We start from the raw sequence: 20,314 nt of genomic DNA on the forward strand, positions 1-20,314 counted from the left end.
AGAGGTGAAAATTGTTTAGAGAGCGCCCTAACATTCTGGTAGGAGACCACATAATTAAACCGAGACAAAAATAGAGCCCATCTGGCCTGTCGGGGGGACAAACATTTTGCTTCAGATAGATAAGTTAAATTCTTGGTCAGTAAGAATGAGCACTGGCACGCTAGTACCCTCGAGAAGATGCCCCCATTTCTTGAGTGCCAAAATTATGGCCAGTAATTCCCTGTCACCAATTTCATAATTGCACTCCGCTGGAGACAATTTCTTAGAGAAGAAACCACACGGATGCAAGGAACCGTCAGGCGTAGGACATTGAGACAAGAGGGCACCTACTCCAGTCTCAGACGCATCGACCTCAAGAACGAAAGGCAGGACAGGGTTAGGATGAGCCAGAACTGGAGCGGCAGCAAAGTCTTAAGACTATCAAAGGCCTTAATGGCAGTAGGTGACCAATGGAGTGGATCATTCTCTTTACGGGTCATGTCTGTGATAGGTTTGACCAAGGAAGAAAAGTTTTTAATAAACTTTCTATAGTAATTGGCGAACCCCAAAAAACGTTGAATAGACAGAAGACCAACTGGGCGAGGCCACTGCAGAACTGCAGATAACTTGAAAGGATACATGGAGAACTCTGCAACGGAGATAACATAACCTAGGAAGGTTACTTGAGTCTGATGGAACTCACATTTCTCGAGTTTACTAAACAGGCCGTTCTCATGTAGTCTCTGAAGAACCCGTGTAACATCAGAACGATGAGCCTCAAGTGTGGGTGAGTGTATGAGGATGTCGTCTAAGTACGCCACAACACACTTTTGCAACATATCTCGTAGGACATCATTAATAAATCCTGGAAAACAACAGGAGCATTACATAGGCCAAAGGGCATTACAAGATACTCATAATGCCCGCTCTTGGTGTTAAATGCTGTTTTCCAATCGTGGCCCTCCTTGATCCCAACGAGATTGTACACTCCTCTCAAATCAAGTTTAGTAAAGAACATGGCTCCCTTGAGGCGGTCAAAGAGTTCCGTAATGAGCGGAATAGGGTAAGCATTCTTAATGGTAAGACGATTAAGACCCCTATAACCGATGCATGGTCTTAACTCACCACCCTTTTTCTTCACAAAGAAGAAGCCAGCCCCTGCAGGAGAGCAGGATTTGCGGATGATCCCCCGCGACAGAGCATCGGCAACATACTCCTCCATAGCACAATTCTCTGCAACAGACAGAGGGCAAACCCGGCCCTGAGGAGGAATGGCTCTGGGTTGCAGGTCTATGGCACAATCGTAAGACAAGTAAGGAGGCAACGTACCAGCACGCACCTTGTCAAACACGTCTAGGAACTCTCGGTACTCCTCTGGCAATTGAGATACCGAAGAAGTGCACAAAACTTTAACTGGTTTCCGAAGACAAATGGAAATACATTGCGGGGACCACAACTAAATTTCGGACCTGCGCCAGTCGAGACTGGGATTGTGCTTTTGGAGCCAGGGATAACCCAGAACAGGAAAATGCGTAGAGTTTATCACCTGGAACTGGAGGGTTTTAAAATGGAGAGCCCCAACAGCCATGGACAACAGAGTCATTTTGTGAGACCGAGGCAAAACAGGAATGTTGTGCTTTGATACAAAAGCACTGTCAATGAAATAGCCCGCAGCACCGGAGTCAACAAGAGCCTGGGTGACTATGGAGGAGTCCACACAGGAAAGGACAACTGTGACCAAAGGTTTCTCCTTAAGTGGTTCTGGGGACGAGTATAAACCACCCAAGGTCGGCCCCAGACAGGATCTTAGGTGTGAGCGTTTCCCGGCCGTGTAGGACAAGACTTCAAAAGGTGGCCCTGTAACCCACAATAGAGGCAGAGCCCCTCCCTCCTCCTAAAGGCCCTCTCCACCGCAGAGAGACGCGTGAATCCCAACTGCATCGGCTCAGCAGTACCTGGTGACTCGAGACCAGGAGGCATGGGAGGAGATGGAGGCATGGGTGGGAACGAACACGTAGGAGACAACAGAACAGGAGGCTTCCGCAAGCGCTCCTTGAAAGAGGGCCTCTTTCTGAGTCTGCTGTCAATTAGGATCAAAAAAGACACCAATGCCTCGAGATCCTCTGGTAAATCTCTGGCAGCAACTTCGTCTTTAATCGCATCAGAGAGCCCATGAAAGAAGGCGGCAACAAGGGCTTCATTTTTCCAACCAACCTCTGCGGCAAACGTACGGAACTCAATAGCATACTGAGCAACAGATCTTGTACCTTGCTGAATGGACATGAGTCGTTTAGCAGCAGAGGAGGAGCGAGCCGGAACATCAAATACCCTTTGAAAGGAGGCCACAAATTCAGGGTAATTTGAAATCACAGGTTTATTAGTCTACCACAAGGGATTAGCCCAGGCAAGAGCTGTGTCAGAGAGTAATGAGATGAGAAATCCCATCTTAGCTCTGTCATAGGGAAACGCCTGAGGTAACATCTCAAAGTAAATGCACACCTGGCTCAAAAACCCTCTGCACTGAATAGGATCGCCTCCATATTGCTGAGGTAGAGGTGCAGAACTGGACATGCTCCTGGTAGGACTAGGTGCAGCAGCGGAAACAGGAGCAGCCATAACTTGTGGGACACTTTTGTCCAAATGTGCAGTGCGAGTCAGCAGGGTTTGCAGGGCTAGTGCAAATTGATCCAAGCGGTGTTCCTGTTCATCCATCCTTGAAATGATGGCAGGTAAAGGTGGATTATTAGCACCATCAGGATTCATGGCCTTTTGCCTAACGTCAGGGTGCCAGGAATCAGACTGAGACGAGAAGTGCAAAAATAATCACACCTTTATTAATAACAAAAAAATAATAAAAAGTCAAATAACAAGCCAGGAGTCAAAACCAGAGCTGGTAGTCAGACGAGCCAAGTCAGGAGCCAAAGCGAATAGTCAAACGAGCCGGAATCAGGAACAAGGAAAACAGCAGAGTCAGGAACAAGCCAGGGATCAGGAATCAGGAAGGACGTCACACAGCCAGGTAATACACAGGAACTTTCACAAACAGGTCTGAGACAATGCAAAGGCAAAGCATACTGAACAGAGGCCCTTTAAATAATAAGTGATGACATCACAATTCTGAGACTGCATCCTGTCTCACACAGATGATGCACACCAGTCTGGCCATAAAAGGAAATGCAGGAAATGAGCAGCATTCCCAACAATGCACCATAGTCAGCATACTGTCCCTTTTAAGTTCAGACCAAGTGCTATTGCATTGTCTTGTTCTTTTGCATTTGTTGACTGTACAAATCTTCTGTGTTGACTGGTCCTTTAACTACATTACCCTTCAGCATGCTAAGGCACTGTGGCTGAGCTCTGTAGCATCCCAAGGGTTGCAGGTTTGATCCCGGCGAGGTACACTCAGCCTTTCATCCTTCCGAGGTCGATAAAATGAGCAGCACCCTGAGACCCTTACGGGTGATTAGCCACGCTTTACAAGTACCCAATACATACATACATACATACATACATACAAGAGAGGTGAGTAAAATGGCTGCCAGCAACACATGGCAAACAAAACAGGGATAAAACACTGACAAAATGTAACTTTTATTAGTATTAACTAAAATCGAGTAACAAACACAAAATATTAAAAACTTCTCAGACCCTGGTACAGGTTGTATGTAAATAAGTGAGGTAGGGGGATAGTAATGTAGGTCAGTCAGGCCTATTAGTAGTATCAATGACTTCTAACCCCTAATATACCAGTAATAGAGTTGCTCAGCAAAAGCCAAATGAATCACCCTATTCGGGTATATATATACATATATATATATATATATATATATATCGCTGTAGTCTACTTAATATAGTTCATAGTGTGCTGTTAGTGTTTACTATTGAGTACTTGAGCATCACTTAAAAGAAATCATGCAGGTTGGACCCTGTCCTATGAGAATTGGACTCTCAGTTACTGTCGAGATTATAGACGATCCAGTCTCTAGCATAATAATATATTCACAGCTTTTAAAGTTAATATATGTAGAGTTATAATAATGGAGTTACTGTCTCTTTAAGTGTAAATCAAATACTGCTGTTTCCCTTGCTCAAGTTGATTAAATGTGAAGAGTATCATATTGTCTGATGCTTAAAACATGTCTGCTCTATCCGCCAAAGTATGCAGCTAGTGCTTAAGCATCAGTACATATGTATCAATTTGTAACCCTTACACATGTTTGGTAACAGTTAGCAGGAATAGAATTTGCAGTTGCATACGAATTAGTGTACATAAAATCTATTAAATCTATGATGATAGATATCAGCCCCAGATATATGTTGTTCTTTCTATTCAAGGATGGGTTAGATCATAGATTTTATGTACACTAATTTGTATGCAACATTATTATTCTACTAATAGTACTATTACAGAAACAAGTAGAGCACTGATAAGAATTGCAGTACATCCCTCATTTCTTTCTTCTGTCATACTATTATTAACCTGCTGTCTTTTATTTTGAGACCAGGTCTTGATACCACCAATCAGAATCATGATAGGGCGGGACTTCCGATGAACTAGGGTATAAATCTCCCAAGATCCGGCAGCTCCCCACCTTTGATAAAGCCCGGAGTGGCGAAACGCGTCAGGGGAGAGCTGTGAGCGTGGAGACGCTCATGTTATTTTTAACTGCCTGACACTGGTTACTCTATGTTGCTCCCGTCTTAGCTGCTATAGTTAACTACGTTGCATAGTCTGGGTTGTGCCAGACTTTGATAGCACAGTGCACAGTTATTGAGCAAATCCCCCTGCAAAACAGTTATGTTTCTATGTTAACATAGAAACATAGATATTGACGGCAGATAGGAGCCATAGGCCCAGCAAGTTTGCCCGATATTACCTAACAGTATAAACTTATCTAGTTTGTAGGATAGCCTTATGCTTGTCCCATGCATTTTTAAAGTCCCCCACAGTGTTTGTCGCTAGTACCTCTTGAGGAAGTTTATTCCATAAATCAATCACTCTTTCTGTAAAGTAGTGCTTCCTCAAATTACTCCTGAATCTACTACCCTTTAGCTTGAGCTCATGACCCCTTGTTCTTGAATTTTCCATTTTATGTAAAATACCCACAGCCTCAGTTTTACTAAGCCCTTTAACGTACTTGAAAGTTGCTATCATATCACCTCTTTCCCTTCTCTCCTCTAAGCTATAAATATTTAGGTCATTGAGCCTATCCTGGTAAGTTTTATTTTTTAGACCATGTTGTCTGATTGGAATCTGATAAACTGGCACAAACCCAGAAGAGGCCAAGCCTTCAGAGCATTGAAGATCACTCAAAGTTCCAGAATGTTAATTGGGAGGAGAGATTCCTCTCGAGACCACAGGCCCTGTGCCTTTCTGGCACCCCAAACAGCTCCCCATCCTGATAGACTTGCGTCTGTAGTCACAATTGCCCAGGATGGTCTCAAGAAGGATGTCGCCTGGGACAGGTGATCTGGACAGAGCCACCAAGAGAGCGATTCTCTCAACTGGTTGTCCAGAGAAATCTGTTGTGACAGGTCCGAGTAATCGCTGTTCCATAGCCTCAGCATGCACAGCTGAAGAGGTCCAAGATGGAACCTGGCGAATGGGATGATATCTATGCTGGACACCATTAACCCAATTACCTCCATACACTGGGCCACAGAGGGCCTTGTGGAGGTCTGGAGGGCAAGACAATTGGAAGTAATTTTGAAACGTCTCTGGTCCTTAAGAAATATCCTCATGGATATGGAATCTATTATCGACTCTCCTCATATTAAGATGGAAAGTATATTACTATAGCCGTGTTGGTTATGCAAAACTGGGGATTGGATAATAAAGGAATTATCTGTCTTTTTAAACAATAAAGATTCTGGAGTAGACTGTCCCTTTAATGTAACAAGGCAGGGAAAGTATATCTACATAAACTTCTTATTAAGAAAGATAATTAAAAAAAAACATATTAGATAAAATCACACAAAGAAATGCATCAATACTTAGTAAACAAACTTACCTTTTTAATAACATCTTTCAGATCAGTAGAGTTCAATCTTCCAAGTGGTTTTCCATGAGGCGGTAATGACTGTCCTGGGGCTAGAAGGGCTCCTGCCTCATGCACTGCTCCCCATGTTACATAAAAGAAATCTAAAATGTAATAAAAAATATCAACTTTAAAGAGAAACCCGATTGCTTTCCAAGTCTGAGGAATTTGTTCTAGTGCTTCCTTCAACAGAAAGTAATTACACTTAAAATATGGTACGATTCCTAGTTTAGAAAGGAATCACTTTTAAACATTCAGCCCAAGCCACAGAAAAGCAGAGAACAACTATGTGTGTGTGTGTGTGTGTGTGTGTGTGTGTGTGTGTGTGTATGTGTGTGTATGTGTGTGTATGTGTGTGTATGTGTGTGTATGTATGTATGTATGTATGTATGTATGTATGTATGTATGTATATATATATATATATATATATATATATATATATATATATATATATATATATATATATATATATATATATATTATAAGATGCATCAGAATTTCCTTTAAAGTTTCTGTTGAAGCTACCCATAATCTTTCTAAACAAGGAAAGGCACTAAAATGTATAAAGTGCACAGCTATAAATCCTATTAACTAAAGAGGAAAGTGAATGTTTTTTTCTCATGTAGTCTTAACAGTCTCTTATTTCTTGTAACAGCAATTTACAACTATTAAAAGTGAGTTATTACAGAGTCATCTAAAGGATCATAATGACATCCCATCTTATACATAGAGTTATAGTAGAAAATATATCTTAATACGTGAATACTTTATTTCCACTAATACACTTTAAAGAGATGGTTGGTAGATTCAGGCATTTTACATTTGAGCATCTAAAAAGATAAATATTAATGTGCTAAATGTAACATTCACATAATATAATCTGCAGTATGTACATTTCAATAGCCACAACAATAAGTGCATAATCTCTTTTTTAAAACATTTTAAAGTAAAAAGTTGGAAAAATTAATTACTATAAAATCCTAATACTTTTTTTTTTTTATTCTTTATTTATATTCCAACAGCGTAGACAGAAAATAACATTTACTGTTTCAGCGCACCACGCAGGGTGTCTTGAGAGACCAGAAAATAATAACTAAAGACATATTCATATCAATGTACAGAAACAGTGTAAAACATACAAATCCATGTTTCACCAAAATACAAATAGAATGTAAATCAGAAAGGTCCTTATTTGGCCATAATACAAAGAAGGAAAAAAAGACAAAGAAAAATATCTATAAAAATGTAACATCTATACATTGGGTAAGACTACACTGTTGGGGTATTTTTAAGTTAATAAAAAAAAAAAAAAAAAAAAAAAAAAAAAAAGAACAAAAGAAAACAAAACAAAGAAAAATAAAAAGGGGAGGGGAAGGCAGGGATAGGGGGAGGGAGGAGACAACGCCTATCTGGATACCTAATATTCTCTCTATCTCCCCTTAAAACATACCCAAATTGTACGATTATTTTTCTAGTTTAACCTACCTACCCTAAACCCTTTTCAAATTAAAGTTCTCTCATATTAGAGATCCATTGATGCTGGAACCAGTCCCGAAAAACTAGATCCATAAAGCTATTAGAGCTTAAAAAGGGGGAAATAATTTGTTTTTGAGATAAAAGCGGATATGTTTTAATTATGGGAAGCCATTTATTAAAATACTTTTGTATCGGGGGGGGGGTGTCTCTGGGCAGCACCTTGAATGGTAGCAATATCGGTTACTCCAAAGGAATCACAGATAATCTGCCTTTTATCAGTGGCCTAATCATCCAAATTCCACACCTTGATATTAAAATTTTACAGATCAAGCTGATTCGGATGATACTATATTATTGGGACTATAACCTTTGGGAACTGATCCGGAGCGTTGAGACCTAAGGACCCCCGGTATTTAGTAAGACGGGTATGCAGTGCATAGACACTGATAATCTTTGCAAACAAGGAGAATAGTTGGTAACATATCTCCCGGCAGCAGAAATACTACTACCTTCAACGACATGGGTCATAAAGTATCGGCTTAGAACTCACACATTGTCAATAAGGTATTGGACTCTAAACTGTTCCTTCGGGAAGTCAAAGCCATGCTGGATTCTCATTACAATAAGCTTTGCGCAATACTCAATGAGGAATATGCCTCCTTAAAAGGTATTTGTACTAGCACAAAAGAAAAGCCGCAAGTCTCTCAGAAGTTGCATACCAAACCTTCCACCCATCCGATCCAAGCACCTTCTGTGACTTTAATTAGCAAACGCTCACAAACTTCACTTTATGGTGAAAACTACCCAAGCAGCAACCCTGCCACTTCATATATGCTGCCCAGCGAATTTAGGGAGCACCCAGCTAACTTGGAGAGGAGAGTCGCATTACTAAATGGCGTGGAGCACAAGGGGGAGAATCCTACTAAAGGTGCTAAGCTGCCGATACTACAGTAGAGCATGAGCAACAACCTAGACCTATGGAGGTTTCTGTTGTCCGATATCAGTAAGTCAGCAACAGCAGCCATTTTAAATGTCACTTCTACATCAGAAACCAATGCGGCTGCTTGTACATCATCTGATGAGATGCCGCTATCTAGGGAGGAGAAAGCAGTGCAAACCTGGAACAATATGCCCGAGAAGAGAGTTTATGCTTACACCGGAGACTGCATATCAGAACTAAGTTGGGAGGCTCAAATAAGTGAGTTGGGGACAGCCTTTAACTGTTGGGCTTCTCCCTACATCCCGACATCACAACATTCATGTTCACCACAGAATATGCAACTGCTAGCTAAGGAGACTTTTCTAAGCCGCCACTGTAGCGATAAGTCTGATCCTCACTCAGCCTGGATAACGGCAGCTCATGATTGCACAGAGCCCCAGATCGTACGGCAATATACGATAGCTGGAGGTGTAGTGAGAGAGATGAACGGCCTATTATGTATGACATACGGCAACTCTCCAACACTATATAGCCTTTTTCCATTCCTGGAGAGCGCCCCACGACATGTGAGACACGGTGTGGGCTAGGTGAGACGATGAGACAAGGACTGATATCCTGGGTATTTAGTTAGGGTTGCTCTGTTTGAAAAGAACTATGGTAATGTGTGTTGGCATGGACCTTGTATTAGGCAATGTACCCCTAAGTTTATGAGGACTTTGTGCCCGAGATTTTCCTAACAGGTGTTCTACCAACAGGACTTATGGTGTCTTCATGTTTATATTGCTAAGTAATACCACTGGTTTCCTCAAAGTTAATTTAATCTCACAAAGTTTTGATAGGAAACACAGATTTATACCAAATTAGCGGTCTTGAGTTCCTTATGCTATCTACTTGTTTTCTGTTATTGTTAACCGGCTCTTTAACCATATATGGTACCTTTGCTTTACACAGCTAGGTCTGTCCTGAAAATAGGTATAGCATTATCCATTCAGCCATAGTTGTATATTTTTTTACGTTCTTCTCTGTACCTTCATATGTGTTCAAATCTGCCCTTGAACTGTAAAATTGGGTTGATTATTTGACAAGGCTTTTATACGTATTAACTTTCCTTTCATTCTCAATTCTTAGGTAGATGATATTGCAAGTAAGCTATCTTTTATAGATATCACATTTCACCACTAGATGGAAGTAAAGTTCCATATATTGGATACACACTTAGCTTTACTGTTATAGGGACCCCATTAGATCCTAATAGACCCGCTTTTATTTCCCCATATAGTCTCATGGGACACATAGTGTAAGTCCATGCCTCTAACTCCATCTATAGCTGTGTTAATACTATGTATTAGGCTGAGCATCTAAATATTGCAGCTGCACAACATTTTAACCATAGACAACAGACCCTCTGAAAGTTCTCCCTCCCCACTTTATTAACAGAGTATACTGCAAATTATTGTATGTTCATTCAAATCTACTTTACAAGCTACTTGTCTACAATTGGGGTCCAAAAGTGGCCCATTTTGTTATTTAATCTCTTTCCCCTAAAATTCTCTATTCTGTTTTAAAATTTGTTTCCAGGAGGTACAAGAGAGACCTCTATGTTTCATTATGGGGAATTATTGATCCTGATATTCTATTATGGTGTAAGGGGATATTTATCTATCTATTAATTGAAAACTTAGAGGTTAACTTCTATTTGCTGGACTAGGTGATTAATTGTTTACTTGTTTAACTGTTTACATGGTATAATGATTTTCCTATGTCATTGAAACTGTGATGTGTTCTTTTTTGCCTGTATTACTTCTGCAACCTCAAATAAAAAATATTTAAAAAATAAATAAATACTTTTGTATCTTCTTTTCATATATTTTTTTTCATTTATATTGGCATTAAATGTTTCACAATTTGGTGCTGAATATCCTTGAGTAGATGGGAGAACCTGGGAGAGGTACGAGCCTTCCAGTTTTTGAGAATCAGGTGGCGGGAGAATAAAATAATGGTATGGATGGTTCTAGCATTTCTCAATAGAAGAGGACTTTCATTAAGCAGCAAAAAAAAAAACATTCTTCGCAGAAATTGTAAAATTATCTTTTGTATAGGTTATTATACCAGAAGAAAGTTTTTTGCCAAAATTGGGAAATCTTGGGACAAGCCCAAAACATATGAATCAAATTTGCTTTGTTAAATGAACGACGAGGACAAAAAGGCGAAAGGAGAGGAAAAAACATTCATTTTATTGGGAGTAAAATAAGCATTATTTATCAGTTTCATATGGGATTCCTTATGACTCATTGGAACCACACAGAGATCCAAACAATTAAATCTTTGTTCAATAACAAAATTTCTGTTTACCTGATAAATGTATTTATTTCCAGGCATGGATAATCCACGATTCATTCCAATTACTAGTGGAATATTTACTCCTGGCCAGCAGGAGGCGGCAAAGAGCACCCCAGCAGAGCTGTTAAGTGTCACTTCCCTTACCCATAACCCCCAGTCATTTGTCCGAAGGGAACAGGAAAAGAAGATAACACAAGGGCATAGAGATGCCTGAGGTTTGTACAAAAAAACTGATGTCTGAACAAGGGCGGGTCGTGGACTCTCCATGCCTGGAAATAAATAAATTTATCAGGTAAGCATAAATTTTATTTTCTTTCCTATGGCATCGAGAGTCTTGGGTTATGAGTCCCAACCTAGATTGGCACTCATAACCCTCCATTCGGAGGGGTTGCATTTAAACAACAGGTCTCATACTTCAGTAGGATCCGAGCCCGGAGTCCATAGAATAGGCCAAGTGACATTCAGAATCCAGCAGGATTAATCAGCACCACGAGGGTGACATGAACCCTGGTAACAGCCGAAAAAGTATCCGACCAGTACCTGCCTGGTATAAGGACACTCTAGCTGCCCAAGGTCCAAGAAAATTCATCCCGAAGGAACGATAAATGAACTAGAAAAACATAATTCTATTATTCAACAAGTGCGCAACTTCTGAGGAAGTGCCCACGCGACCTAAATCGCAAGTATCGGTTCCATAGAAGAACGTTCATAAAAACTAAATGTAAACAGACATGAGCTTAAGAAAAAAACAAATTAAACACATCCATCTGGATCAAAAAATAAAAGGAAGGCAGCACCAATCGGGTGAACGCCCAAGGTGAATGAGGACGACAACGGGACCAGCCGATTAAAAGCCCCATTTACCTAAGCTCAGAACTGGAACCGAAAAACAAAGAAAAACGGTGACGTTTAGGAGATGGGCTTCATCCTCAAACGTCATATCCATTTTGTCATCCAGCTTCTAAGGCCTCGGATCCCTTGGCCCACTAGGACTGGGATCCTCCAACATTGCCAAAACATGTTTCAAAGAACACAAAGGCGAGCCAGCCTATAACGGAAGGCAAAATCATCCCTCGCCGGATCAACTGAAGACCCTGGCCCCGAGATAGGGGCCCCTGATGCCTCAGGAGCCAATGTCTCCCCAGAAGGCCAAACTGAATCGGGCTCGACGGGCCCTGGTTAACGGAACACAGACAGTATCTTGGTAATATTTCACTTGGGAGATATAAATGATTCAGCGCCATAGAAATGGCCATGTGGAACCGTGCCGTAACCTCTGGAGGAAACAAGCCACCCTCCGGAGAAGGAGAAAAGGCCATAGGGACACCTGCTTGCATAGCCGGGAAATGGACTGGGGTACTCGCTTCACGGGTCATGGAAACCTGGAGGTGGATGGCTCAACGCACTCTAAGATCCCTGCTTTGGGAGAAGAGAGTACTCTAGAACGGCAATCGGAACATAACTGATGGGCATTGATTACCCGGGCCATTTCATATTCATCACAAGACACATCCTCCATATCGGAGGCATCCGTGTCTCGCATATCAGAATCCTCCATAATCTCCATAATCTTGGGATTACAAAAATGACAAGAAACTAACTGGCACCCTTTAACACCCCCAATGGCTGGGGCACTCACCACCTCCTGTGAACCAGACAACCCACGAGAAAGACTCTCTCAGTCGCACACAGTCAGCATACGGAAGTGAGAAACAACATAACAGCAAGCGTCACGAGGTGCACCGTGCCAGTCATGAAAAGGGCGCGCAATCTTGAAAGATTGTGTCATTAAAAGAAGGCTGTTATGTTCCATAAAGACTGTGAGCCTAAGTATAGCTACACATTTGCAGATAGAACCATATAACAAACATGATTAAAAAGTCCCCCTGTTCAATAACCCCCCTCAGGAGATATTAACCCAGGATTCCTTATTAAGATAAAAGGAGTCCCACTGGGACCCTTGTTTTGTCAACATTACAGTCACATATCGAAATAAAATTAAACAATCTTTCCGGAATCTACGCTGTGGGACAGGAACATGGCCATTAAAGTGTGACAGATAGTAGCCTCGCTTCTGACATGGACTTGAGTGAAGAAAGGTAGGCAGAGAAACTCGTCAACACTGATTACCAAGGAGCTATTAATATGAGTAGGGATTGGTTCGCAGGAAAACTCTCCCTGCATCTCCGGACTCTAACTTTCATACATGCTCTCACTGAGAGGCTGACAGGATTACTTAAAACTCCAGTCCCATTGTGAAGAGTACTACCCTCCATAAGAGACTATCTCGAACTTCTGACACTTTTCTGCCAACCTCCTGTGACGAAAGGCAAAGAATGACTGGGGGATGAGGGAAGTGGGGGAGGTATTTAAAATGAATGTGAAGTTTCAAGTAGTGCCCAGGTTTTAAAAATACTATTAAAAACAGAGGCACTTTCATTGATTAAACTTTGCATTGCACCATATTTGTAGAAATACCTCTTCCTCTTGAAAGCCGCTCCAGCGCTTCTCCAGCCTGTCGCAAGCCTCTTCCTACGTCAGCAATAACGATTCCAGCATCCTCCAATCACGCCCCCCAGGGGGAAGTATTGCCTAAAGCAACGCCGTCATTGGATGAAGGCTGGAATAATCATTTCTGACGTGGGAAGAGGCTTGTGACGGGCGGGGGAAGCAACATCATCAGCGATCCGGCTTTCAAGACAAAGAGGTAAGTATTTCTACAAATATGGTGCAATGTAAAGTTTCATCAATGAAAGTGCCCTTGTTTTTAATAGTAATTTTAAAAACCAGGCACTACTTGATGAAACTTTACATTCACTTTAAGCCTTTGGCTGGGGTGTATTTGCCTCCTCCTGGTGGCCAGGTTCTGTATTTTCCAAAAGTAATGAATGCAGCTGTGGACTCTTCTTAGAAATTTGCTTAAAATTGCATGCTCTATCTGAATCATTAATGAACAAATTTGGGTTTATTATCCCTTTAAAACAAAAAATATTTTATTTGCTCCTAAAAGTCTAGTTTTGGGTATATGAAGTTCACACTATGGCCTCTATTTAACAAGCTCCTTATGGCCCCAGAAACAGCAGTTATGAAGCAGTTATGAAGCAGCGGTCACATCGCCACAATACAACCCGATCGAGTACGATCGGGTTGATTGACACCCCCCTGCTCCAATAGGCGTGATTTTGAGAGTAATTGCCATTATGATCAGGGACACTACACTTCCCAACAGAGAATTGTTCCACATTTCAATAGGCATAATCAACATTGCGCACGTAATGGGAATTATAACTGGTCAGGGCAGTTGAATAGAACTCCAAGCTATTTTTCCAATGATAAGGACATTACGAATAATAATAGAAACCATACACAACATGAATATAATTCGGGAACGAATCAAAATATTAACCATAGTTTGATACCAACCAATAGTATTGAAGCCCAAAATTATGGAAACAATCCAACGGTGGTTTCTGATCCAGGACCTTCAAATGCTAACCACACTCCAGTGCAATCTTTTTTAGAGCCAGGTCCACGCCAACCAGCTTGGAAACACAAAACCATTGCGAGTTATTTAGAGCCTGTAATCTCCCTGTCAACTCCTCCAAAAGGAAAAAGACCGTATGGCCACGAGGATGTAGAGGGCGAGGAACAGCCGCCAAAAAGGCCAGATTACAGACACTAAATAAAGGAATTTTCAATTTGTCTTCTAACATACTAACAGATGATGAGGTTAGAGTTCTTGGTAAAGGACTCTCTTTTAGTCCTACAAACGGACACAACATATTCTCTTTATTTGTTGATCTTAACCGTTTTACACAAAAACTATCAATGCAAAAGTTTTTTGCTGAAAAATGTTTACAAGATAACACCAAACATTCAATTTTAACAAATAATATGGATGAAATACAAGTGGGACAAGAACTTCTGACATATGAACCCGATTCACTAGCAGAACAGCTTTGTGGAGGCTATATTCATACCAAATTTAAGAACAAGTCTAATTTCATGCCGTCCTTAAGCAATAATGCCCACATCGAGATCTTTAAACAGCTAGTCAATGAAGAATTTGAACTGATTTCTAAAAATATTAGTTCTAGTAAAAATAATGTATTTCCTAATGAGAAAAGAGTTCTCATTAATCTTAAAAACAACAAATCTCTTGTCATTAGACAAGCTGATAAGGGCGGTGGGATAGTATTACAGAATCTAGAGGATTACCTTGTTGAAGCTAGGAAAATATTACAAGATGTATCTTACTCTATTCGTCTTAAAGATGATCCCACTGCCCGTTTTAAAACTGAGCTCAAGGGTCTAATTGAAGAGGCTTATAAGGAAGGTATTATTCTTAAAAAATAAAAAGAATATCTTATCCCTAGTGAACCAAATGTGGCTTTTTACTATCATTTGCCGAAGCTTCACAAAAATTCTACCTGTCCTCCAGGTCGACTAATTATAGCCGGTATAGGTAGCCTCACGGACAATGTGTCTTCTTACGTTGATCATTTTCTGCAAAAATATGTTCTGGGACTTGAATCTTATATTTGGGATTCATCTGATTTACTAATGAAGCTTGAAGCCCTCACAATTACATCTGACCTTCTCTGGATCTCTTGCGATGTCTAAGCTCTTTATTCTAATTTCCAGCATGATCTGGGCCTTATAACAATAGCGTATTATCTTGAACAAGACCCTTATCTTCCCAGTAATCAATGTGATTTTTTGTTATCATTGATTTATTTTATACTAAGACATAACTATTTTCTATTCCAAGATGAATTTTATTTACAGATAAAGGGGAACGCTATGGGTATCAGGTTCGCCCCAGTTATGCAAATTTATATATGGGGGCATTTGAAGAGAGATATATATATATATATGACCCGGCATACGGGGCGAACCTGGCACTCTACGGTCGGTATATTGACAACCTGATCTTTATCTGGAGAGGCGATGTAACATCTGCCACACTTTTTATAGAACATCTGAATGATAATGACAGAGGCATTGTTTTTACCAGTACCATAGATTCCAAAAGCATATAGTTTTTGGATCTTAACCTTTATTTTTCAGATGGCAAGATTACTAGCACTATCCAATTTAAATCAGTGGATTGTAATAGTTATCTTGATTATATTAGCAATCATCATCTTCCTTGGAAACGTAACGTCCCCTATGGACAATTTAAGCGAGTACGCCGCAATTGCAGCACCCTCAAGGATTTTGATATTCAAAGTAAGATCCTTAGGGAGCATTTTATCGAAAAGAAATACCCTCTACATATTATTAACGAGGGTTATTTAAGAACTAGATCAGATGATAGGAATAAATATTTTGAGAGACCTACCAATGGCCAATATATTATAAAACCAGAAATGATGGAGAAATATCCTTTATTCATTACTCAATACAACAGTAACCATCGAATCATCAAAAATATTATTACCAAATATTGGGGTATCCTCACAAAGGACCCTATCTTAGGCAGCCTAATTGGCACTAAACCAAAGATTGTCTATAAGAGAGCCCCCAATTTGAAAACCATCTTAGCACCAAGCAAAATTGTGAGGAACAAAAGAAATATGGCTTGCACTATGACTAAACAACGTGTGACTTCCCATGGTAGTTTTAGATGTAATATTAGGAGATGTAAACTATGTGACCATATTAGTCTTAACAATAAGACTTTTAAATCTACTGTGACTGGTCGCAACTATACTATTTAGGGCCGTATATCCTGTGCTTCGGTATATGTGGTTTATCTCCTCACATGTTTTTGTGGGATACAGTATGTTGGACGAACGTGTAGGAGACTGAGCATTAGATGGTCTGAACATCAGCGTAACATTAAAAATAATTACAAAAAACATAGTGTCCCCAGACACTGTAATCTTAAACATCATGGTATTTCTAATTGCTTATCCATCACACCTATAGAGTCCATTCCTCCATCACACCTCTATAACCATTTTTTAGACTAATACAGAGGGAGACCTATTGGATCCACGTACTTAAAATCATACACCGTGCTGGGCTTAATCTTAATATTGATTTGGCAGCATTCCATTAATTTCAATATATGGGATTCTGGATTTCTGGCCCTTGTTTCTGGTATATCAGCTGGTAGGTATGTGATGTGCATTTGATTGGAGTCGCTATGCCCTTGAACCATTGGTAAAAGCCTTCAGATATGTTTTTACCTAATTTTGGTCCTTTGTTCCAGTACATATCCTTAGTTGTGGTATCTGATTACTGTTTGGATATTGCTGGTAATAAAAGTCCTGTCTTTTTGCCCTGTTTATATAGTCTCCCTCTGTTTAGAATTGCATCTATCTTTGAGGAGACTCCACTTTAGCTATTGGGTTATACCCATATACCTCTATTAGTCTAGGCATTTATTGTTATATGATTATACACTAGGGCGCTTGCTCCAATAGTCAACTGCACTGGTCTATATCCAATTTCTATTGGAGATTTTATTATTTTATTTTGCATTCCATGATCTTAATAGTCACCTTATTTGATGTTTGTTATTTATGACCAATAGATTAATACTATACTGGAGACAATTTTCTTTATTTTCATTTGAGTTATATTAGTATCACATTCACTTAGAGGATGTATATAATTTCAATAGATATTAATCTGACATATATGTGTTATGCATCTGGTATGCATTTATATATGTTAAATATACTGTATATACAAAAATATTGAATCTATAACTCTGTTGGTCTTATGTTACCTAAGTCTGATTAGTGGCCTTGTCCATCTATATTGATCATCTCATTCTTTTTATTTTTTTTTTATTTTTTTTATTTAAATTTTTATTATACAAAAAAAAGGAAAAACACAAGCAGCACACACATAACACACATTTCTCCATACATGGAGATTACAACAGGAAAGAAAAATGTATAAGAAGGGACAAAAGCCAAATAGCCAAAACCCTTTCCCGGACAACCCCAAAAAAAAAAAAAAAAAATAAATAAATTAAAAAAAGTAGTAAGAAAAGTATTCCCTCTCTCCTCTCGCCAACCCCCCCCCCCACCCCCACATCCCCCAACCCCTCCCTAATCTAGTTTAATGTTGATGATTTGTTCTATATATTGTACAAAGTCATTTCCCTGAAGGCCCACGAAAACCCTCCACCTTCTACAGAATTTTTTCTCCTGAGGGCCCCCCCCCCCCCCCCAATTTTGATTCATATGCTGCCTTAATTGATAAATCTAATAATACTTTCCTCACTTCTGAGATAGTGGGTGTCTTACAAGAAATCCAATATTTAAAGAGAAGTGTTCTAATAATTATTAACGCTACTAGTATAAAGTCAACATATTTATCCCAAGCGGCGTGGGATCTTAAAAAAAAGAATAGAGTCTCGTGTTAGCTGAATCTTTTTTTTTACTATATTAGAGAGAAAATATTCTACCTTCATCCAAAATTGATTTACCTTGGGGCATCCCCAGACTAGATGAATCAAGTCAGGGTCCTGAAAGTGGCATTTAGAACAGATATTAAACACATTCTTGTTCCACTTAGCCACTCTCCGAGGGGTTAAATAATCTCTGTGTATCACCCTAAATTGAATTTCCCTATAATAAGATGAGGAAAACAACCTCTGTGCAGTCTTCAAACTCTTTAAGAGTATTGTCTCAAGATCAGGAGAATCAACCAGTGTTTACCACTGGGAAGTCAAATCTGCTAAAACCGATGTTTCTTCCAAAGATATCAAAAATTTGTAGATAAAGGATAATAATCCCTTCCTAACCTTTACCACATCGACCAGTGGGTGTGAAATCTATCGAATGTGTAAACTTTATTTGACTTGAAGTCATAAAAATCTTTCACTATAAGTGGTCTTCCTGGTGACCATTTTTTAAAAGTGTCCACCATATTACCTAGAGGGAAGTGTGTATTGCCAGTTATCGGCAACCATTTTGAGATATTCTGCCTCTTTCCAACCGATTTAGTTAACCTTCTCCAGACTATTATTATATCTCTATACAGAGGGTGTTCCAATAATCTCTTTCCTAATTCTTTATTTGAAGCAAACAAAATATAATTTAAGGAGAGCGGGGCACAGACTTGGTTCTCAAGAGTCTCATCCGAGTATACAAAAGATCTTGTTAGCCAATCCATAGGGAATCTTAAAATGGCAGCCTGATTATATCTCTCTAGATCGGGTAAAGCGAGCCCGCCTTTAAAATAAGATTGATATAGCTTGGCTAATTTCAGTCTCGGCTTTCTCCCGCTCCAAAGAAACACTCTCAGAGCTTGATTAAAGAGACGTAGATCAGCCTTGTTTATTAAAAGAGGAAACATCCTCAAAGTGTACAGAATCTTAGGGACAATAAACATCTTATAGAGAGCTATCTTGCCTGTCAGTGAAACCGGGAGTGAGACCCATGATTTTAATTTTTCTCTGCTATCCTTCAGTACTGATACAAAGTTATCTTTATACCAATCTGCTGTGTTAGCGGAGATCTTCAGACCCAGATATTCCAACGTGTTAGTTTCTATAAACTGAAAGGGTTGTGATTCTTCTGGATTATGCTTCAGCCACAAGATTTTAGATTTCAAGAAATTTGTTTTGTACCCTGAGGCTCTACAGTATTGTTCGAGCAGATTAATAATTGCATCAATCTGCTTTCTTGGCTCAGCAACAAATAGCAGAAGGTCATCTGCAAATACAGCAGTTTTAAATTTTACCTGGTCTATATTAATTCCGATCAACATGTTTCTTAATCTAATAGCCAAAGGTTCTATTATAAGATCAAACAATAGCGGGGACATCGGGCATCCCTGACGGGTGCCTCTAGTTAGCATAAATGAGTCTGACATGGAGTTATTAATCAACAAAGAGGCCTTAATATCTGAATATACCTTAACGACAAAATCCCTAAAAAGGCCCCTAAATCCAAATCTCTCTAGTACCTGGATCAGGAAGGGCCACTCCACCCTGTCGAAGGCCTTCTCTGCATCCAAAGATAGCAGGAAGGCCTCCGGCAGGGCAGTGCAATCCCCCCCATACCGCTTGACGACCTGTAGAATTTTCCTTACATTCAGTTCAGACGCTCTACCAGTAATGAAGCCTGCCTGATCCTGGTGCACAATCGCTGGTAACAAAGGTTTCAATCTTTCAGCCAGAAGCTTCATCAGTATCTTGTAATCGAGGCCGAGAAGCAAAATGGGTCTATATGAAGTCATATCCGATAGATCTTTATTGATCTTTGGAATTAAGATTATATTAGCCCTCTTAAAATTCTCTGAAATCTGCTTATTTGTTCCATAGTATGTATTATAAAGATCGGTCAATACTGGGCCTATCTCTGTTCGCAAGATTTGATAGAATTCGACCGGTAGGCAGTCTGGGCCAGGAGCTTTTCCTCTAGCCATTGAATTAATGGTTCTTTGTATTTCCCTCTCTGTTATTGGTTGATTCAGACCCTCACTATCCTCTACTGAAATTTTTGGGAAGTTAATCTCTTCCAAAAAATGTTTAATGTCCTCTGAGTCCGGACACTGCGATGTATATAAATT

At 39.8% G+C, this 20,314-nt stretch overlaps 1 protein-coding gene across 1 annotated transcript in view; it reads right to left on the reverse strand.

Moving 5' to 3' along the window:
* Positions 1-20,314, reverse strand: part of DYNC2H1 (dynein cytoplasmic 2 heavy chain 1) — a 1,178,830-nt gene that overhangs the window by 808,729 nt on the left and 349,787 nt on the right. Inside the window, exon 46 of the mRNA XM_053705582.1 lies at positions 5,991-6,121. Coding sequence (XP_053561557.1) covers positions 5,991-6,121 — 131 coding nt within the window. The remainder of the gene's footprint in view (positions 1-5,990; positions 6,122-20,314) is intronic.

The sequence above is a fragment of the Bombina bombina genome, chromosome 3 (genome assembly GCF_027579735.1).
Source record: "Bombina bombina isolate aBomBom1 chromosome 3, aBomBom1.pri, whole genome shotgun sequence".
Taxonomy (NCBI): Eukaryota; Metazoa; Chordata; class Amphibia; order Anura; family Bombinatoridae; genus Bombina; species Bombina bombina.